At 45.5% G+C, this 20,851-nt stretch overlaps 1 protein-coding gene across 2 annotated transcripts in view; it reads right to left on the reverse strand.

Moving 5' to 3' along the window:
* LOC119455930 (dopamine D2-like receptor) overlaps positions 1-20,851 on the reverse strand; it is a 388,566-nt gene that overhangs the window by 13,025 nt on the left and 354,690 nt on the right. For both annotated transcript variants that reach the window (XM_037717474.2, XM_037717475.2), the window contains 3 exons: positions 10,794-10,903; positions 5,026-5,503; positions 3,091-3,366 (listed from right to left, as the gene is read on the reverse strand). In XM_037717474.2, the coding sequence (XP_037573402.1) occupies positions 3,091-3,366; positions 5,026-5,503; positions 10,794-10,903 (864 nt within the window). The remainder of the gene's footprint in view (positions 1-3,090; positions 3,367-5,025; positions 5,504-10,793; positions 10,904-20,851) is intronic.

Here is a 20,851-nt window from a genome sequence, read left to right on the forward strand (position 1 = left end):
TTGATTTGCCTAAGCGTGCAAATAACGGCTCTTTTCACTCGTTTCGTCGTGCCCCTAGTGGAACGTAAGGACTGTCGCGCTTTATGAAAAATATTTCAGGATAAAATATCAAGGGAGCACGGGACAGCAAAGTTCACTTGGAAATTGCCTTTTGTGAGTACTTTAAAGCAATAGTTTCTGCTTGGTCGTCACACCGCATAAATTTTTCGTAATAAATGACGTCTCGCGAAATATAAGTGACGCTATGGATTTTTGTTTACCCGTTCAGTGTGCAGGTCCCCATGTCTGTGGTTCGTTACGTTTGTGTGTTATTACTAGGCTTGTGGTTCATCACAGTTTATTGCTTATACTTTAGCGTGCCATATATAGTCAAAGACGTGCACATTGGACCACCGGTGACCCCTTTTGGAACATGGAAGCTGTAACTGAACAGCTTGCAATTTAACAGCGTATTCTGCCGGACATCACGGAACTGACATTATGAACCACTTTAGCTTCAGCCCACATATTTTTCTGCGGCGAAACATGGAGTCCTGTTAGTACAGTTTCTGCAACGTCACAGCTTTTGTTTGGAAGGTGTACATGAGGCAAACGTTTATTGTCAGCAGTTTTTTTTTCCTAAAGCAATCATCAGTCCCCAAAGATACCAATTATCTGATTCAGTTCGAGTGCTCTGTTAATTACGTGCAGTACGACGGTTCGTGATGTCGGTCGTCATGTGCCAAGAGTGTTCGAAATTAGCAACCTATATTGCTGTGCGCTTTCGCATTGCCATCACGCTAGAGATCACCGGGGCCACATCACCCGAGAAAACAATCGTTGCACCACAACGTGCCACGCCCGCATTGACTTTCAAACACTGGCTTCCTGCTCCGGTCCCGCAGGAATGCCGCTTTTACGAGGCTGTACTTGGTTATTATAGACTGTACTGGGATAAAATAATAGGAAGCCCGTGCCCGACAGCCTGCTTTTCTGACACTATACTGTAATGCAGCTGTTTACTGCACTCCAGTGCCAAAAGCGCAGTCTTCTCGTGGTTATCTCTCAGAAAGCTCTTTACTACATCTAACAGCGTAAACATCCGGTTTCTATTATGCCAGAGGAAGTTTGTGTCGTCGCTATAGACACGACAGGAAGATACCAAGGTGACATAAACAAACGAGAAAAGATGCTATCAGCTTCGGCAGACCCCTCGCTCATGTAATGCATTTGCGCAAAGCTTATAGATTGTCATTCTCGGAGGGCAATTTGCCGCGGACAGCTATTCTGCGGGTTTTCAACGAGCGATGCGCCTGGGACCGCTGTCGTCCGATAGGCTACGGTTACTGTCTTTCCTGTACTAGAGAAAGCTATTGCATGTACACCACTTTACGGCAAACGGCACGGTGTCGTTATTCTACCTTATTTCCTAATCCCAATACGACACTAACCATGCTAAAAGTTGTCGCACAGACGCCACATCGGCTTCCAAAAGCACGCAATGAAGGCATTTGGGCTACTCCAGCAAGGACTCTTTTTCATGAATTCACGAGCGGCGTGGAGATTACTCTCGTGAGCGGAGTGGATTCGTTTAGTACTTAAGCTAGTTTTGAAGCTATTTCAGAGATTTATGAGTAAACTAAACCTGCTTTCACACACTTCATTCGTGCATGTCCGTGCTATAGTACCGAGAGGCAAGATCTTGCGCGAAGTTCTTAATGTTCGGGGTTCTTGACAGACTGGACAATCGTCCGCTATTAGAACAGAATTTGAAAGGACACTAATCGCAGAGGAACACCGTGCATAAGGCTTTATCTGGTTTGCTGAACTTACTGAAGTCCACGAGCCTACATGATAGATAGCGCTGCTTGATCCCGTTACTACTCTTAGAACGTGTACGCGGTTCTCTTCGTTCGGCTTTCTCTCTCTCTTCCCATATCCTTATCACTTCTCCCTGTGCAGGGTAGTCAACCATAACTACCTCTGGTTAACCTTCCTGCCTTTCTTATATATTCTCTCTCTATATATATTCTGCTGGAGTAAAGCGATATGCAGTGTTTGAAATATGGAAGTCAAAAGCACACGGTTCACGCGCGGCGACCACGCGCGCTGGCTAACTCATTTACGCTGCTACATCAATCAAAGTAATAATTAGACATCTGGGTCCGGATCTGATGCTTGTTATTTCGCTACATAACGACCACGTACACTGGTGACAGGAAGTGGTGCATTACCGGTCCTATACACTCGACGTTATTGCAAGGTTATACGGTTGACGACGACAACTGCCTGCTGGCTTTTGAGCCCGAAGACGATTGATTCCTATTTGCAGCTGTGCTGTCATAGAGGCGCGTTATTGTAAGTGAGTGAATGAAATAACTTTATCTCGGTCCAGAGAGGACGCAGGGGAAAGCCCGCGGCACTCGGCTAGTCCCGCATCAGACGCTTTCTTCAAAACGGTTTGTTGGTTGTAATAAAGCAACTACGAACGTCCCTGCCTGTCCAGCCGGAATCAAACTAGCAACCGTTGAATGCATCGGTTCTTTCACATAGCTACTCCAGTAGCTACTTTGTCCTGTGGATGACAGTGGAATTGCGCGACCACAGGATCTATTGTTAGTTTTGAAGCACTCCTCTAGTATCGGAAGGCGAAGAGGTATTAATTATTCAGTAGTTATAGTGTTGCAAAATATGCATAGTAGATTCAATTTAGAAGGACTGAACTGCTCAGCTAGTTTTTCTTGCATTCTGTGTTAACTTCAAACTAGTAATCGACTAGAATCCAACTATAGTAAGCATTGCGAGTGCTACGGGATCTGCTATTTAAAGGAATTCCAATGTGCTCCTTTTCAAGCTCTCAATATCCGTAGTTTAAATAATTCATCTATTAAAACTCTTGCTTTAAAAGGCTTTAAAAATATTTTTGGTACCTACCTTCCAACAGTACCAAAAAATGGTTATTGATTTTTCGAAGCGCATGCCTTTCTGTTGTTTTTTTTTTTTGTATGTGTCTCTCCGCCACTTTGCGCTAATGCCACAGTCAGATGTTAAACCATCTGAAGTGGGTAAGACGTCGTGCGAGCGTAAACGAAGAGTGCGCAGTGAACGCACCTTGTTGGATCGCTCCTGGCGGGGAAAGTGGACCTCGTCGACGTTCGAGTCCACGTAGCCGGAATCGTGGTTCCTGTTGTGCCCCACTTGCGACGACGGGTCGCTACCAGAGGTGGCGCTATGCGCCGCCAGGAAGCTGGCCTCCTCCTCGTCGCATTCGGCCCACTTATCCCCGCCGGCCTCGGTGGGAAGGTCGTCAAACTCGTCCTCGTCCGGCTGACTGCCGCTGCCGGTGTTGGCCGTCAGAGGATCCGGCTCCGGCACAACCGAGCTCACCTGCGCCGTCGTGGTATTGCATGAACGCTGTGCTAGTCTAAACGTGAGCAGTTTAAACACGGAGCATGAAAAATTTAGCGGTTGAGAAAACCTGCGAATATACATTGCGGACACTTACGCTGGGAGGCATGTGGGTGGTTTAGTGTATGCATGGCCTCCAGGATGAGCCCGCATTACAAACCACATGCGAGGTCACACATAGCGCACTTTATCAGGATCGGCGTGCCACGTCACCATTTTTTTTTTTTGTTGCACTGTCTTCGGGATCAGCCTTCTGTTTACTCCGCCATACAGTTTTCCACACAAAGTGGGAGAAGAGCCTAACTTCGCTTTAAAAGGCGTCAAGTGTGAAAGCGCAAGTGCTGCGGCGTGACGTAGCGGGATTGTCGAAACCAACGTTCAGTTTAAGAAATGCACCACAGAACCCATTGAAAGAGTATTTATGTATGTGAAAAATGTTGTTCATTGACCCTTGCATTTCTATGTAGAAAATTCTTGCAAACGTTTGCATGTATCCTGCATGGTCCTTCGCTCCATTGTAATTTCACGTCCTATAAATATGTAAGTATCGCCGCATATGAAACACTGTCTCCGAACACTGACTCTGGCGCCATCTGTTAGCATCGTCGCCGCAGTGTGCGGCATCACGCTTTTCTTCTCAGGCTTGCGCTATACTCTCATCCTCCGCTTTTCGCCTCATGCTTCCTCTGCACCCTCCTCCTCCGCTTTCCTCCTCGCGCTCTCTTCTCTCTCGCCGCTTTATTTATCCCCCGTAGCGCTCCGCGTTCGCTCTTTCATTCACTGCGCTCTCTCGCTCGGTTACGCCGAGGCTCGCGGCTGGAACGGGCGCCAAAGAGCTGCGCTCTAAAATGGTAAAAACCGCACGGTTGTACGGTACCACCGTGAGGTGGTGCCGATGGTACTGCCTGCTAAAGCATGCCAAACGCATTCTTCGATAGCAACCAGGCGCTGTATTTCATATTTTTTGCTTCATTGTTTGTTTGTAAGTACGGTTTCGAGATAGCGGGCTGTTCAATAGGCGAAACTTCCCATACTTTGCCAGGCACGTCACTAGATATTGAAGCTGTCATGTAAGCATACAACCTGTTGTCAGCGTATCACCCACCCGCTGCCTAAGTCGAAACACCCTACGTGGTCCGTCAGATAAGTTATGAAATGCAGCACGGTAAAGGCACACGTCATCAATGAGCGATTGCTACTAACACCGCGTGAGGAAACAATAGCAAGGAAAGCTAAATAATCAGAACATTTCACTCCTGCTCAATGTTCTAGTGAAGCATTAGGTAATATTTGTTTAACAAAACAGTAGGCAGCGTGTTGACGTTCGGTGCTGCTCAATGACACCAAACATACAAAAGCACTTCAGTTGAGGATAAATCAGCAGTGAAGAGAAAATTGTTGGCATAATTACGCAGACCGGCTAATAAGCTTCGCGAATAACATTTCTGTGCAATACCCATGAACTGATGTTCAGATGGAAGAAATTGGTAATGTCAATTTGAACTATTTATTGTCAGTCTTAGTCTTTCCTCAAGAACTAGAGCTAGATACATTCAACTTTTGCTCTGATTCGCTGACACGTTCAGCATCCGTCACATTCCTCACAGCATAACACCGTTATTGCGCAGTGAGGCTCACCTGAAGGCTCTTGTTTCCGTTCCTGTTGTCCCCCGGCCGAGGCTGACCTCCCTGCGTAGGCTGCGCGCCACCAGCGCCACCCCCAGTTCCACCACCCACGGTGAGCATCACGGCACCACGGTGCCCCGTGTTGTTGGCGATGGGAGGCGGGCCCCCCTCGAGCACGAGCCCCTTGAGGCGGGCCTCCTTCTTGGCCACAGCCTTGCGTGCCCGTTCGTGGATGACGCGGAATATCTTGTAGTAGAGGAACACCATAACCAGGCAGGGGATGTAGAAGGAGCTGAGCGACGAGTACAGGATGAAGTCCGAGTTGTAGAAGATGCACAGGTGCGGCACCCGCTGTGGGGACGTGTTCAGACCGAGCATGATGGGTGACCCGATGGCTGCCGAAACGACCCACACGATCACGATGGTGAGCGCTACGCGCTTGCTGTTCTTGTGCTTCGAGTACTTGATGGGTTGCGTCACGGCGATGAACCTGCCGAGCAGAAAGAAGCCGTGCAAGAAAAGATTTATAGCGACACGCATCTGCATCAAAATGAAAAGAAGGCAACCGAATCATTTTGGGAATTTTCGTGCCTCTGATTTGTTACCTTTCTCTAAACAGATTAGTCACTAGTACACGTCCAGTGCACACACGACACGTCCCCGCAAAATTCTCACTTGTTATGCGAAATCCCAACAAGGTTCCTCATTAAATAGTTTGGATTAAAGCATGAGCACATTTCTTATATGATGTGAACCGTTCTACAGCGTTTCAACCTTAACATCTAAATTCATATGTCAACTCGCGCGGTAAGGTTTAGTCGTACACGGAAGAAAATGAAGGCGGTTTGTTTTTCGTGCTTGTATTCCCAGCTATAGTGGACTTTCGGACGTAGCAGCCAGTTAGTTTCAGCCCCTGTTTCTCTGTTCAGCTAGCTGCAGTCGCATCTCTGTTATCTCTGTTGTTCTCAATACTATGTATGTGTCTGCGAGCTTACTGCGCACTTATTTGTCTCAACGTATACAGTTTTCAACCAGTGCATGGTAAAAATACATTTGTGGGTTCACGGAGACCCGAACTTCATGCAAACATTTCCTTGGGTTCTTCTTTTGCTTCTGCTCGCAAGAATGGAGACAACACTCAATTGATTATGTCCTGCTCCGCGTTTCGTGCACGCATCAACTGCTGCAATTAATTCCAAATTTGCTAGTTCTTTCAATATTAACTTTACGATCCCTCAAAAGCTTATTCGTCACTCAACAGAACATCTCAATGAGGAGGAGGAGGAGGAAAAGAAGGAAGAAAAGGCAGGGAGGTAAACCAGATGCACATCCGGTTTGCTACTCGACACGGGGAAGGGCTTTAAAGGGATGAAAAGAAAGAAAGGAGTGAGAGGGAAGACGGTACTCTCAGTGTGAACACGTGCAGTCGTCCAACACTTCACAATCGGTCACTGAGGCCAGTCGAGTTCATAAATCGTAGCAGTGCCCGCGTCGCTTTGAAAGCCTGCGACGCGTGGGGCCATGGTCCAAGAATCTTTGTCTCCCAGAGCTGTCTGCTGTCTAAATGGTTAAACACACTCCGAAGAACGTCAAGTTCAATGTCATAAAGATTACAAAAACACAAGACGTGCTCAATCGTCTCTTCACAGTTGCAAGAGTCACAGATCGGAAGGACTTCCAGCTAACTGTGCAACCTGAATGTATATTCCTTTAGGTTAAACGTGCAAGCCGTCAGCAAGCCATGTTTTGTATTTATGGGACGAGTGCCACCGAGAGCTGCAAAATATGTTTCCAATCTTTTAAATCAGCAAGGAGAAAGCAACTAAAGCGGCGGCCTGCGACAAAAATGCAGCAATAAAAGTTTAAAGTGGGCACTGCCGCAAGCTAACCATGCTTGCGGTGGTGCACGCTTTACAGGGTTACCAACGTAATATCATCTGCCATGAGAACTCGTGTAATAACGGTTTGAAATATAGGTACTTCGACCTGAAATACGGGCTCAGGACTCAGATTGCGCTGAACCTGTGTTACTTGACAATGTAATCTTACGGTGCTCTTTACTAGTACTAGCAAGTTGGAGCTCCACGATGTACTCTGCAGCACTGATGAGAGAGAGAGAGGATATATCAAAGCGAACTCTCTATGCGAAACCTCTTGCGCCCCTTTTGGTGATCGTGGCGGCGGCGGCAGCGGCGGCGGCGATACTTGTACTTTTTCTAGGTAGTCAAGAGATTAGTAAACTGCTGGTCCAGCGCTTTAAAAAATGCCTATATTTCCAATTGGATGATTGCCAAATTGCCAAATTGGATGATTGCCAAAGTTTGTCTGCTCAGAGTAGCTAGAACCGACTTTTTTTTATGAACCCACAACTTCGCTGCTATTGGCTCAGCTATTTCCTTCTCAATGCGCTCTGGGCGTTTGCGTGTATTTGCATAGAGAAAATTACAGTCAGGCGACAGCTTGCTCCCAAGACTCGCAATGAGCAGCAGAGTGCCACCGCCATTCCTCACACTCAAAATCCCGAAGTAACGGATGTTAATATCTATTTGCGAGGACAATGGTATTGGTCTCTGTCTTTTACTTCGCACTCTGCACAGACAGGAAGTGACGTTTTCGCTTGAGAAGATGACAAGGAGCTGCGTAAGGCCAAGCAACATGTTAATGATCTGGGGGCTGTGACGAGTAACTTCTTTCGGCACGGAACCTGCCGCAAGGAACTTACGGCTGCGTCAAGACGAGCTAACCTAACCACCTTCAACGTGTCATGTAGAATATGACCCCCAAGAAAAGGAAAGGACCCGAACGCACCACGGGTCGCGCACACCGCGTTTAGTAGAAAGAGATGGGATACAACGAGTAGGCGAGCCTATACGTGGTTGCCGGACTTCACTAACGCCGGTGTCACGGGCCACAAAAAACAGTCATAAGTGCAAAATATGGGTTGGTGCTTGCACTGGACTCGCTTGGGACATATCTTACCCCGCGCTTAACGGGATGGTTCGCAAAGCATTTAGTTCGTAACTGTTCGCACCCGGGCAGCCGCCTGCACTAAGACATGCCTGCATCCGCTCATTTGTAGAATGGCGATTTGAGCGAGTTAGTTATGTTCATGGCGTGAATGCAGCGCAAAGCTCCGAAGTTGCGTTTGTCACAAACCTCACATTTCTATTTCCACGCTTCGGTGCTTTGCGCTGCAATCTCGCCATGAACAGTTCTAGCCCAAGAACTTTATTGTGAATACGTGCCAACATCAGTAAAGACGAGTTTATTAGCGTGGCTATAAGAATAAATATAAGGCCGTATGTTATGGGAACAATCTTTATCCATTTTTATTTACTTATCATAGAAAATCCCGGAAATATAGCGGAGCCGTTCCTTCGTTCGGCAGATTGACAAATGGCCAAAAAAAATGAAAAATTGAAAAAAAAAAACACGTTAAAAATCACGGTCCATGATTGGGCGAAGCGCTCGTAATAATTCTACTACGGATTGCATCTACCCTCCCTTATTAATTCTCTATCGAATTACAACGTATTGTTTTCATTTTCATAGCTTTGTACGCTTATGTCCTTTCACTGCCACCGATTACTGCAAAACAACAGGGTTGCCATACTGCGGAGTAATGTTTACGCGCACCTCTTGTACCTCTGCATCGCTATCTCGTTGCACGCTTGTTCTCTCGGTAATGTTCGCGTTACCACTCGAACGCGCGCGCAAGAACGCCGAGAAACTTTTCAAACCGACCCCGGGCCTCGCTCCGTTTGGTACCGCGCCTGTTTAGCATATTTATGAATTCGTCTAGAAGCAATAAATTTTCGCTGACGCCAGCTGAATTTCGCTAAGGCGTGGCCGTCAAGCTGACGAGACAAAGTGAATTTTTTGCTTCTACGAAAAACGTACCCTTCGTGTTCTTTTCTTTCTGTTTCTTCCTGTAGCCATCAACCGCAGAGAGATAGTGAAGCGAGCGAAAAGGGGCGGGCAGGCGGAAAATGACGTTAGAGGCAGTCAGCAAATTTGCATGCGCGCACACACGCGCGCTATATCGCTGGTTGGGTGTCCCGCTCACCGTTATTTCGACTTGGCTTTCCTTCCCGAGCTGAAAGACAAATTGTTAGGACGAATGGCAAGGCGCCATTCTACCTAACAATCGAACCGGCAACGTCGGCCTACATGTGGCGCACCTTTTGTCATCAGCGGCACCGCTTTCTGGTTCGCCGGTTTCCTTCGCTGCCGCTCACCTGATGCTGCAACCGCGGTTTCAGATGCAAATTCTCTTTGCCACCGCCACCGCAGATTCGAGTTTCTTCTTTTATGTTTGTTTGTTTGTTTGTGTGCTTCTCCGCGCGAAATGCAAATTGCGCCCGTTCGGGCGACGCGGTAACGACGCGTTTGGTGAGGCTGAGGAATCCGCTGTGCGTGGTTCGTTACCTTGCGGCATAGTGCGAGCGTATGCTCCGTCATAACTCGTTGCGTCAACACGACGAATGACAACGAAAACAGCTACATAGGGAGTGTGCACATGCTTTTCGGACTCGCAATAAATGAAGACACTAGGGGAAAGGTGATGTAATCTGGCTGAAAAAAGCAGTTACTTGTAATTTTTGTTCCCAAAGCTATGATAATATATACTAATTCTACGTGTACACGAAAGGAAAAAATATAGCACGACGAACGAATGCCCCTACTTCTGTCATGAAGGGTTGAAAAACGCAAATTGAATCAATGCTGAGTGTGCGCCGTTCTACACGCGTCTCCTGAAAGATAGACAAAGAATTCGCGCTTAGTTTTCAACAGATTCTCGCGCTTCTATGAAGCACGCCATTGAAGATAAGTTGGCGGCCGTTGTGTATAAACATTTGAAAAAAGCTGCGGTGGCCAGTCCTTTGGGCAACATGTTAGTGCAAAGAAGTCTCGTGTTTTCATTTGTTTTCTTTTTTTTTTCATAACTAAGATATCTGTTAGAGCGAACAAAGCTTACAAGGAAAGTACGGTTCGTGTAAAGATAAACATTGTCGCTTTTTTAAGAGTCTACAATCATAACAATAACGTTGGGTGCCGATCTCTGCGCAACGCGCCGCTTGCTTTGTGCCTGCCGCTCCGCCCAACTGATAAGTAGGTACGGTATAAGACAATGAAACGCTTAGATGTACGAGTGGAAATAGCCTGGCTGTTATGCTTTTGTGGGCAGCGTGAGGGACAACACCGATTGTCCTGCAAAGATTCCTCACAGCTTAACTTTCCTTCCTGACGTGTGAACATGTACTCAACTGGCTTTCCAACTGAATACATTGTCTACTCGTACATGTTGACCTTCGGCGGCAGTGTTGAACCACTGTAGCCTGTTGTTAGACGACCGGTTTCTTGTTGTTCATGAGGTAGAATGTGCCCCCATTAAAACCACAAGGAAACATGTGATGTGGGTGCTCTTACGGAATTATGCACTCCGTAAGCAGATATACATCAAAAACTACTGCGACAAATACAAACGTACACGTTAATAGCTTGGAAAATTTCCTCGAAACAGCATGAATTACACCTCCCACTCGTTTAAACCTACTGAATGCATCTACGTCGAACACGGCCTACAGAGTTGCTTCAAATATAATCAGAAACCGGGACACCCATAAAGTATTTCACCGCTGTCGGAATTTTTTAAACCACTTTATTTTTTGCGCAAGTAAAAACGATGCTTATCAAACCCCACTGCATATCTCTTTGTCAGAAGTTCGTGAAGGTCACAAAGGAGTACGCGCAAAATAAAAGGCGGCGTTCGGTCTCACCTGTCTATGCTGATGGCGACCAAGTTGAATATGGAAGCCGTGCTACAGGTTACGTCCACTGCGATGTAGAAGTCACACAGCGTTTCGCTCAGCTCCCAATCCACGTTGACCTGCGGAAGTGCAAAAAAAAAAAAAAACGTTCAAGTTACAAGAAAAAAAAGAAGAACGGCAGATAGACGTGAATTCAGACAGCCAATTGAGCTAGTTGGATTGGGTTCATCGTAACAAAACAAAAACTCAGCGCTAGAACAAAGGACAAACTTATTTTTGGATCTAACCAGAATACGTACACGTACAGAAGCAAAACAATAAAAACTAAAAACACGAAGTGAGAACAAACTACAACTCAACGAAAAGGCAAGTAAAATTACACGTTCACATACTCTCAGGCGACACATGTGAATGTCTTCTTCAGCTTAATTTCACATTGACGTCGCGACATGTAGCATCAAGGATGTATAACACAAATATTTGTTTAGCTCGTTACTTTTACCGAAGGAAGACTCCTTTGCTTGTTATTCACGTCGAATAGACCATCTCGCATACCTAAGTGGCGTTAGACCGCCATCATTGTAAATTAGAATACAATACATCTCGTTTGTTCGGTGCACCTGTCAGTCATTAACCAGTTAAAATGTGTCACTGGCATAGCAGCAGCAGGAACAACAACAAGCCTGAAAAGGCTAAAGCTTGTTAAAATGACATGGCCCTCAGTCTCAATGATCGCAACGAGGAAAAAAAAAACAAAGCGATGTGTAGAACTAAACTGTTTTCAAAATGAACTTATGGTTTAATAATATCTCAGAAATTCCTTAGTGTATAATACAGCTTAATTCTGATTATTAAAGCTCTATAATTCAAACTGTTACTTTATGTGGCGAGTCCATATATCGTTTAAACTATTTTTTTGTATATGGTTTCTAAAATCAGGACTCCCCGCGGAAGCATTTTTTGTGGGCACATATTTTTCGTATGTATAGGGCCCGCTCCGCATCTCTGAATCTTGAAACTACCTGATGAGTACTTATGCTACTTAACTAAGTTAATAAATAACGTGAATAAGACTGCACTAAAGGAGACTAAATACCAACGTATTCATTGAATGAAGCACTTATTGGCCAATAGGCTCATCATTTCCCTAAACATTATAAATGGCACTCATGGGGGCAGAGACGTCGGGAGGCAACACTTCGGCGGAATGAGCAAATTCCAACAATTTTTCGCTACAGATATGTAAGGTCACTAAGCTCTCTCCACAAAAAAGAGGGGCACCTGAAAACGTTGCATCTATCACGGGCATCTTTAAAATGGCGCCCAAATGTCACACAACGACTTTGGCAGAAACATTCTCGCGCTTATTGTCAAGCGAGTCGGGTTTTCTTGGTCGAGGCATACCACCTTGCAGTCGATATTAACGCTGCATTCGTTTTATACTTTGCCTTCTCACACCAAAGTAAAGGAGGATGAAGAGGGAGAAATACAGGGAAGTTAGACAGTGTAAGTACCGGATGGCTACCCTGTGCTGAGGAAAGAGGTAAAGCGAATAACAGGTGATAGAAGAAAAGACGGGATGAAAATAGTGAGAAAAAAATTACAGTGCAGTGCGCAACAATTTCAAGAGTCGGCCACCCAATCCACAAGTCCTTAGGTATCGAAGCAATGCGTTTAGAGCCTTATGTGCTGAACTACCCCCCTGCCAGTCTACTTGTATGCCTTTTTTATTACCTTATGCTCCTCCGCACTGTGTAGGGTAGCCAATTGGTCTGCGTCTGTTTGACCTACCTACATTTCATTTGTTTCCTCTCTCTCTTTATCCATATTACTCAAAGGCAAGCGTGCAAACACGGTCACAAGGACAAAAAAAAAGGACAACAGAAATGCCAACTATCAACAGAAAGCTCGTACAATAGCGCCAAAGGAGGAAGACAAAAAAATCCTACGCTTGTGTAGTTAAAACCCTGCTCAAATCCTACGCGTAATGTAGCTCCAATTCTGCTCATATTCTGCGCTTGCGAAGTTGAAATCCAGTGCTAATACAGCTCCACTAACGTGAAACTTGGGGAAGTGCGAAACAGTGATGCGCCGGGTTTCCCTTATGTTAATCTTGTGCTATTCTTGCACAAGTGAGGAGGAATCGAGCGCTTGTGGGGTGGTGGTGCCCTCTCTTGAGCTGCGCTGGTACCAGACTGGCTCTTCGTAAGCGATTTTCACGAGTTTATGCTGATTCCCGCATATCTCTGGCTCATACCCGCATATCCAATGCGGGTATGCGCTACACGTGATTTTATTATCGTTATACGTGACGTAACTGATGAACATGTGATGTTATTCATGTCATGACCTATAAGTCATGTTAGTCATACATTTCGTACCCTTCCATGCAAACTTTGGTATATACCAAGTGAACGAGACGCGAGTTTTCGGCACATCTTGTCTTTGCGCATGACCACGACGACATGACATCACGTTAGATGCGCACAGGCAGGGCCCCTAAAGTGCTTCGCGCCTAAAACTCATCTACTGGTGCTCAATGGATGGCAGAGCTGACCTGTCACTCATGCCCGCGTGCGGGCACTAACAAAGGATAACTCTTTAGGGAAGAGAATTCTTCGTGCAAGATAAACCAGGGCTGAGTTCTGCACGTGCTACCGCTATTAATGATATACCAAGCCTGGACCATAAGGCGAATTTCTTTGCTCTTTTGTCTGAAGAAATCTGTACTGTCTGAAAATTTTGAAGAACGTTTCTGATCTGCAAGAGTGCAACAAAAGGGGAGGCGGTACTTCCGCACGTGCACGAAAATTTACGCTCAATGAATTTCTGATTGATGAAGACGACCTGTCGGCCGTACATAAATGTGACCGCAGCTAAAAGAATTTCATAATCTACGCCCATTCGGCGTACTGAGAAATGTAACGTGTACTAATGTGAACCTCTACAAACTTCTTCAACTTTCATCATCATCATCATCTAGTAACCCTTAAAGGCCCCTTTCGGGGTATTACATAAGGGGAGGGACAAAACAGAAATACAGAGCAGTCATGATATCAAAAATTGTATGAACGCTAAATATAGAGAAAAAGTAAATATATATATAAATAAAAATAAAGCAATAGTAGTAAGACGTGGCACGGGTGTAAGCAAGGTGATTAGGTTTGATAATGGGCTGTTAGTAACTGCTTGAATTTTGAGCTATCATGCTCAATAACTATTGATTGTGGCAGTTCGTTCCAGTGCTCTATTGTGATGGGCAGGAAAGATTTATGAAATGCGGTGGTAGTTCCATGAAGACGTTGTACACTCAAGCTGTTAAAAAGTCGACGAAAAGTGCGGTGAGGAGGAAGAAGAAGTGTATTACGCAACTGGGGAAAATCGTAGTAGAGTTAGTGAAAAAGACACAGTTGTGCAATTGTGCCGCGAGTTGACAAGGACTGGAGATTAAGAGAGAGAGAGAGAATAAACTTTAATAAAAAGAGCACGCGAGCGTAGGTAGCTCCTCCGCTCTGCATTGAGTGGTCCGCTCAGTCCAGGAGTCCAGCGGCCTTAGCTTCCCTTCTGGCTCGGTTGACCAGGTTGAGCTGGTCCTTCGAGTCGGAACTGGACAGCGCTGCCTCCCATTGCCGTGTGGTGGGGTGTGTTTGCGCAAGCCCATACCATGTGGTAAAATGTTGCATATTGATCACAGTGTGGACGTTTATGCGAATACAGCGCAGTGTGTATGGCGTGGTAAAGACTCAAATGTGGATATGTGTTTGTTTGGAGTTTTCGCCATATTACGGCTTCCTCTCGCGTCAGACCATTATGAGGTGGGGGTAGTGTTCTTCGTGAAAAGCCATAGTGTTGTAGGAAGATTTATTGCTACTGATACTTGTGTTCCAATCGTATTGTGAAGCTATAAATCGCGCAGCCCGATTGTGTACAGATTCTAACGCGTTAATCAAGTAAGTCTGATAAGGGCTCCAAATTGGTGACGCATATTCGAGTTTAGTGCGGATGAATGTTTCGTAGGCAAGTTTTCGAATAGAAGCGGGTGACATTGATAGGGACCTTTTGATTAAGCCGAGCGATCTAGAACAATCAGCCGCTAGTTGTAAGATGTGGTCAGACCAGGTGAGTTTGTTTGATATTGTGACGCCTAGGTAGCTGTATGTATCTGTGGATGAGAGGACCGATGAATTGAGGGAATAGGGGTAAATGCTGTTGTTTGGCTGCCGAGAAATGGACATGAAATTACATTTTGAAGTGTTAAGTAGCATAAGCCAGCGTGAGCACCAATTAGTTGCTTTGTTGAGGTCATTTTGCAGCGACAAATGATCAGTTTCCGAGGTTATGCGCCGGTACAGGACGCAGTCATCTGCAAACAAACGCGCTGAGGATGCTGTGTCGTTAGGAGGTCGTTAATAAAAATTACAAACAAAAGGGGACCAAGGACCGAACCTTGAGGAACGCCGGACCTCACTGTCTTGCTAGCCGAGCTACGGTTGTCAATGACTGTGTACTGGGACCTGTTAGTAAGAAAACAATGGACCCATGATAACATTAGAGGGTCAAGACTGAGGCAAGACAGCTTGGTCAATAGTCGACGATGGGATACACGATGGAATGCTTTTGAAAAGTGGAGGTAGATAACGTCTGTTTGGAAGCCGGAATCCAGATTGAGGTGAATGTCTGTGGTGAACTCGAAAAGCTGTGTTTCACATGAAAGACCTCGCCGGAAACCATGCTGATTAGTAAAAAATAACGAGTGGTTATCCAGATGGGAGACTACGTGGGAGTATATAACATGCTCTAAGGGTTTGCAAGCCATGCATGTTAGAGAGATGGGGCGATAATTCGATGGATCGGAACGGCTGCCAGATTTGTGAATGGGAATGACATGGCTGATCTACCAGTCTTCGGGAATCGAGGTGGTGGAAATGGATTGATCAAAAATAAATTGTAATATGGCACTGTAAATTGATTTAGTTCCTTTTAGGAGTTTAACAGGTATGTTATCGGGGCCAGGAGTACTTGAAGTCTTCAGGTTATCGATAAGTTTGGATATACCTTCTGCTGTAATTGTTATGGGTGGCATCTGCGTGAGATTGAGGAGAGGCAAGGGAGGTATTACTTGATTAGGTTCCTCAGTGCAAATTGAAGAAAAATAAGAATTCATGGTATCGCTGCGTTGATGAACAGGAACTTGGGAGCCATCTGGGTTGAGTAGGACGATGTGTTGTAAGGAGCAGATATGTTTGTTAGTATATTTCAGAACTTTCGGGGGTTGTCGCGAAGGATATTCAACAGATCCAAAATTTACGCTTTGTTTGTTTTAAAAGACAGCTGCACTCGCGCAAAGCCTTGAAGTAATTGTCCCACTTTTGTGAAGAGTTAACTTTTTTGGCTTCGCGGAACACACGTTTCTTTTTCGTTGAAAGCTTACGTAATGTGTTTGAAAAGCAAGGTTTATCGGAATTTTCGCGAATGCGCACGAGAGGTACGTACTTTTCCATCAGCGATATGATCAGCGTACGTTTCCATCAGCGACATAACTTTCAGCCGTACGAATTCCCTTTTCCTCAACACAGTGTTAAAACGCAGATTGTTACTTAAAACAGACTTGCGGTGGATCGACTGCCGAAGTTTGTGTATAACGTCGGCCATCGGAGAAGAAATTGACCTGGTGAAACCTCTTCTCAAGCTAGTAGAGGGCTCAAGAGGTAGCACGAGTGAAATCCCCTCCTCAAGAGAGCTCAGTCGTGGGGCACAAACTTTGAGGAGCACGAAGCGAAAAAAAGCAAAAGTCACCCCCCCCCCCCCCCCCCCCACACACACACACAATATGTTGGGCGATTTGAAAGCAAGATATAAATCACCACGTAGTCGATTCATGCTGCAGGGTGCTTGAAAGAAATCGTATCAAGCAAAACGATGCCCGAGGGGACCGGTGCTATGAATGGCCAGACGGATATGAAAAAAAAAAACGGTATGAAAAAAAGAAATCTGTGGAGCGCCTGGGATATGCCAGCCCGGATTGAAATAGGAAAGCCCTGCGAACGTTCAGGCTAGAAGTTGAAAGCGGCACTGAGATTCTTAAAGCCGCGACTGACGTCAAAGGCGCAAGTGGAACCACGTTATAAATGAGCGGGGGTAAAAATAGAGAGAGAGAGAGAGAGAAAACGGCTCAGAGCAAAACTTGGCAATGTGACGAGAATATTGCGGGGAAAACGAAACGTTTCTACAGCCGGCTGCGGGATCCACTTTAAAGCTGACAGCGTGACAAATCTAGGCTTCCCATTGTTTGATTCGCCGATAGCGGCTTCCCGTTGAGCCGCAATTTTCCTGCGGGAGCCCGAACGGGAAGCGCAAGAGAAAAGAAAAACCGAACAGAAGGTCGTTTGCAGGCAGCAAAGCTGGGCAAAGAGAGAGAGAAAGAGAGAAAAAGAAACGCCTGTAGAGAAAGCTGGTCGGCCGCGGAAATAAGTAAGCGAATTGTGCACCTACAGGCAATGACGACAACGGTATATTGCATTCGTTTTTATTTTTATTTTTATTTTACGTTCACTGTGTGTCAGACATTGGCCTAGAGAAAAAGAGCGAAGGCGTAAAAAATACGTAAGTGAGAATAAAGCCAAAGAATATGGCAGTGCCTAAGAAAACGTTCCCAGAATTTTCTGTCGAAGCTACGTCGTTAACGGTGCGTTTGACTCTTTCTGCAATACACTTTCATTTTTATGTATATATTTCTTTATTATGAACTGACGTGCTTCGAGACATAAACCTGAACGTTCCGAAAATTCTCAGAAGGAGGTTCCTTAATTTCACTTCGCTCGTCTTTTTCGTCTTTGTGCCGAAGAATGTATTAGTTTCTCTCAGAAGCCTTTCAAAGAAGTTAACCCGGTTCCTTCTCAAAGCGCAATTTGAGGAAGCTTTTCGGGCGAGAAATCCCCATTTTTTTTCTGTCCGTCAAAGGGCGCAAATTTTCTTGCCCTGTCACGCTTTCACGGCACTCACATATATTTTTTTGTTATGGATCTTCTGTTTTCATTCTCAGCTAAGTAGGCTGATGACTGCCATATCACGCTCAAAATAATGTCATCACTACGAAAGGCATGAAGCAGTGTACACGACGGCGTTCACTCTGGTGATATCGCATGAAGCGAAGGCAGTGTTTTTTTCACGCTTTTTAAATACTGGTTTTCATCCTTCAGTGAAAGTAACGCCCAGGACAACCATGGAAGCATACAGCTGATATAAATATATTAAACATATTAAAATGAAAGCTCTTTAAAATCTCATCACCTGAAGTGTTTGCCATAAAAAAAAGCATTTCAGCTGCGTTAATTCCGCGTATCTGACATCACAAGAAAATTGGGTTCCAACCATCTTCTCCCGGATAATAAAATTCGTGCGTTTCTTACGAAAATTGAAACAAACGTCTAATGAGAAATATCAGCTTTAAAGACATTGTTGACATGTCAGCAGCGCGCAAAAAAATACCTAACACACAACCCGAAGAAGATCCACATGAAGTAGTAGTAGTAGTAGTATATTTGGTTTTATTATATATATAATATATATATATATATATATATATATATATATATATAAAGAATATTTGGGAAGGAAATTACTACTGACTGCAGTTAACTGTTTATTGCAGTCTGCGGACACCACCTGAACAGCAGTCCGAAGTGGAGGGAGGATAGGAAAGAGTAAATGAAAACTATTTACATATTTACAACGCAGCAAGTAGATAAAAATGTATCCAAAGCTCGCTTGCCGATTGACTTCTTCGAGAAAGTTTGTAAACCAGCCCCGCACAAAAGCACTGTTACGTAGAGCAGACGGGTGGCGAGGCCCGACTGCTCAAGAACGTCGCTTAGTGTTTTGTGAGCTGCCTCCAACGTGCCACAAGGACCACGTGGCCCGCCTGAGCGCTGTCAGCCAGCAGCTCATGCGTGCATAGGACCTGTCTTCTTTATGTTTTGTGTTTTCGTTTTTACAGCAGAGTAAATATGGTAGAATACTCGGGCCGACTAGCACAGCTATCTGCCTTAACTACAGCTTTATAGGCAGACGTCCTCTCACTGCATGTATCTTGACCAGTGGGAGTATTCCGTAAGTGTCCACCTAGTGGACACTTACAGAATACCTCCCCAGAAAGGCATATAGCATGCTTAGCATGTAATGACAGCCTGTAAACCGGCTGGCATTACGGAGGTGACGACTCCAATTTGTTGACGTGAAAGGATTCAGTTTCTTGTAGTTGTCAGTCTCGTTGGAAAAAACCTGTCTGCAGAGCACTGTTTTCCCAAGTGAGAGATGGTGGAACGTCAAATGTTATCGTTGGTCAACTACACATATTGTCAGCATTCAACTTTCAATAGTTGAAGCGTCCCGTGCCAGTTTAGAAGCTCGGAAAGGTTATGTCATGAAATTGTTACAACCGGACGGAAGCGGTGAAATAGGAACTTCAGGAATGAAGTGCGCGAGAGAGAGCTGGAAAAGCAGTTAGAGCAATTTAACTGCTAATACAACACCTTTTACATATCGCCGTCACCAAAACACATCGCAGACTCGAAATATTCTTGAAATAAGTGACGGGGTCTGTGGAATTTCGTTGCTTAACAAGAGGTTGCCGGCTCGATTCCGGACTGCAAATGCCACAAATTACAAACGATGAAGAATTCGGAAACGCTGATGGACCCATATTTTTGCGCGCGTTGAAAAACCTGATATAGCCCGAATTGTTCCGGAGCCTGCCATCAGAACATCTTTAGGTTCGCAGCTTACGTCAAACGTTAAACACAAGCATCAATAATCCAAATCAGGTAGGATCTGTTACTTCCCGCTAAAGGTTGAGATAACTGCTCGAGGGGATGCAAATTCTCAACGTTAATCTATTCCTGTGACTCAAAGCCGCGATGCGCAATGCTGCTGGAGAATTACGAGGTCCATGCTGTCGCGACACCATAAACCACCAATCGCTAGCGGATTTCATTTTGCACGCAGCTCGCGCAAACGTCGCGTTTGTCTTCTTAATCAGGCTCCTTTATCGCGCCAAGCGCGTGAATTATGTGACAACATGACCTTTGAAAGTTCCTTCAGCTGCAAATCACCTGGCGATTAAGTATGTTCAGGGGCACTCACGTGCATTGCGTCTGTCTTCAGTATGCGCAGTTCGTGGTCGCCAACAGCCTAGTACAATTCTAGTACCGGGTGTGCTGTGATCCAGGGTTTCAAAGCCATATTTATGGTTTGTAGCTGCTGTTCGGGAAATTCGCTGGTTGAAAAATCTATAATTTATATGTTCCAGTCATTCCAGCTTTCCGTTGTGATTGTGTGTATTTGGTTTTTTATGCTTTTCCTTCCAAAAGGTCAAGCTAGACTTGATAAGAGGCTGACAAAGCTGTTGTAAAATTATTGTCAACTACAGCACTCAGCTCTCGTCTGTAGTGGTCACATTCTATCTGGGTGATATGGTGGGCTGTGCCCCACTTCCTGTTTTTCTTTATTGCGACATCAATTACACGAACGTATGAGGAGCTTCATGTCGACGCCGTCGTGCTGTCACAGTATCGACGCGCATGCGCAGCCTGCGCGTTCAGGGCTAGAAGGTCTCCAGAGACGCGCCGTGGTTTCATGCACAGCCTGCGCGTTCAGGGCTAGAAGGTCTCTAGAGACGCGTCGTGGGTTTTGGCTGCAAAAGTGACGGAGCCAAGGGCATACACCGTGACACTCCACTGACTAGGCTCTGCCGGGGCAACGACAGCGTTCTGGCCTCCCCAGCTGGTATGAGCTATGTGTGCGCACAGGTTAGCGTTCCTGCTGAGTAGGCGTGTGCGTACCACACCGTGGTGCAGATACTAGTACGAGCAGAACTGTCAGTAAACGTCAGGGTAAATCTATCTAATCCTTTCTGTGGGCTTTGAAGAACGTTGATGGTTTGCCTGAGGTCGCATCTAGTGCACCATCGAGACGCGACACCTGCAGCGCCCTTGTGCGGTGCTCCTCATTACGTGAGCATTTTGAGGCACCTTCAGTGCAACGCTGGACCTCGCTATTGCTTTCAATGC

This window comes from Dermacentor silvarum, chromosome 6, assembly GCF_013339745.2.
Source record: "Dermacentor silvarum isolate Dsil-2018 chromosome 6, BIME_Dsil_1.4, whole genome shotgun sequence".
Classification (NCBI taxonomy): domain Eukaryota; kingdom Metazoa; phylum Arthropoda; class Arachnida; order Ixodida; family Ixodidae; genus Dermacentor; species Dermacentor silvarum.